This window comes from Microtus ochrogaster (assembly GCF_000317375.1).
Source record: "Microtus ochrogaster isolate Prairie Vole_2 chromosome 14 unlocalized genomic scaffold, MicOch1.0 chr14_random_1, whole genome shotgun sequence".
In the NCBI taxonomy this organism is placed as follows: Eukaryota; Metazoa; Chordata; class Mammalia; order Rodentia; family Cricetidae; genus Microtus; species Microtus ochrogaster.
In genome coordinates this window covers 22,628,903-22,630,343 of record NW_004949096.1, presented here as the reverse complement: position 1 = coordinate 22,630,343, position 1,441 = coordinate 22,628,903, and the positions used below count along the sequence as shown (strand labels likewise).

Genomic DNA, 1,441 nt, shown 5'->3' with positions numbered 1-1,441 from the left:
AATTCCGCGCTCCAGGAGAGGACTTCCGAGGCCCGGCTCAAGGCTGCAGGACCACCTCGGAGACCCGCCCCCTAAACTGTGCGACAGGAACCCCCCCACCCCGCCCCCCGATTTCTGGCAACTATCTGTGTGGCTTCAGCGAGCATCGGTGTGCGATTCCAGAGAGGTGACGCCGGGGACACCTGCCCCTAAAAGACTCTAAGAGTCCTCCGCCCGCAGCGGCCGCTTCCGGATTGCTCTGCCCTTACCTAAGATGGCGGTTAGTCGCCTTCGGCCCCGCTTACTGCGGCTGCTCAGTACCCTCCGCTGCGCAAACAGTTCCATAGCCCGCCTCAACCGCGGAGGTGCAGCTTGGGACGCAGCGTGTCTCCGCCCTGCGGTGCAGCTAGGGGGTGTGCTTTGGGGGCAAAGAAGGTAGCTAGAGGTAGGACCCAGGGTCGTGCTACGGTCTGCCTCTCCCTCGCTTCCGGGCACCAAGGCTGCACGAGCCCAGGGGTGATTTTTTTTTTCCTTGGGCCCAATATGATACTAACCAAAGCCCAGTACGAGGAGATAGCCCAGTGCCTAGTGTCTGTTCCGCCCACCAGGCAGAGCCTGAGGAAGCTGAAGCAGAGGTTCCCCAGGTAAGTCCCCAGCCTCCCTCTCACAGTCCTTTTGCCTTCAGCTCAGTTCCGGCCACCCTGGCAGTGCTTAGGAGCCACGTGTCACACGCAAATGGGAGGAACATAGTGACAGGTCAGAGGTCATTAGAAAGCTCTCTTCCTTTCATCTACCATACAGAACACTCTGGAAGACCCCTGGAACCTCTCCCAGTGTTGCAATTGAATTCAAGTCAACAGATGTTTATTGAAAACTTGATCCGTATGGGGTGGGGGGAGTACACCTAGTAGGTGCTTCATAACTGTCCAGCTGTTAATCCAGAGAAACTAGCAGTGGATGATGGGTAAATGGAGTCATTCCAAAGTAAAAGTGTGAACTGGAGGCTCAGCAGACTGGCTTGCTGCCTACTTGGCATAGACACCTAGAGATAGTGGATTAAGCAGTGGACCCTTTCGTGTTGCCACTGGTGACAAACAAGAGAACCAGACCTAAAGGGGCCTTGTGATGTGGACTGTGCAATGGAAAGATTCTCTGTGTAGTCGAGGATTTTAGTATCCCGTGGATTACACTCTTGAGTCTGGTCCTTTCGACCTCCAGGTCTGAAGGTTTTTCATGTGCATACATATTCCCCATGGGTTTCATACTTCTCTCTTCACTTTGCTGTGACATTTTAGGTTTACCCAAGATGCCAGGAAAGGTCTCTTAGAGATTATGTAACATAGATTCCTCATCTCAAAGATGTGAAAACAGATGCAAACATTCCTTGAAGGACCTGTTCAAGACAACTAGGTTATCATAGTTAATGTTAAATAACACAGAACATTTTGTTTATATATATATA

General features: G+C 52.0%; 1 protein-coding gene across 2 annotated transcripts in view; it reads left to right on the top strand.

Annotated features, from left to right (window-relative positions):
- The first annotated feature begins 334 nt into the window (after nucleotides 1-334).
- The window catches only part of C14H15orf41 (chromosome 14 C15orf41 homolog), a 305,328-nt gene continuing 304,221 nt past the window's right edge, over nucleotides 335-1,441 (top strand). For both annotated transcript variants that reach the window (XM_026787721.1, XM_005364207.3), the window contains exon 1: nucleotides 335-623. In XM_026787721.1, coding sequence (XP_026643522.1) covers nucleotides 523-623 — 101 coding nt within the window. In that variant the 5' untranslated portion in view covers nucleotides 335-522. The remainder of the gene's footprint in view (nucleotides 624-1,441) is intronic.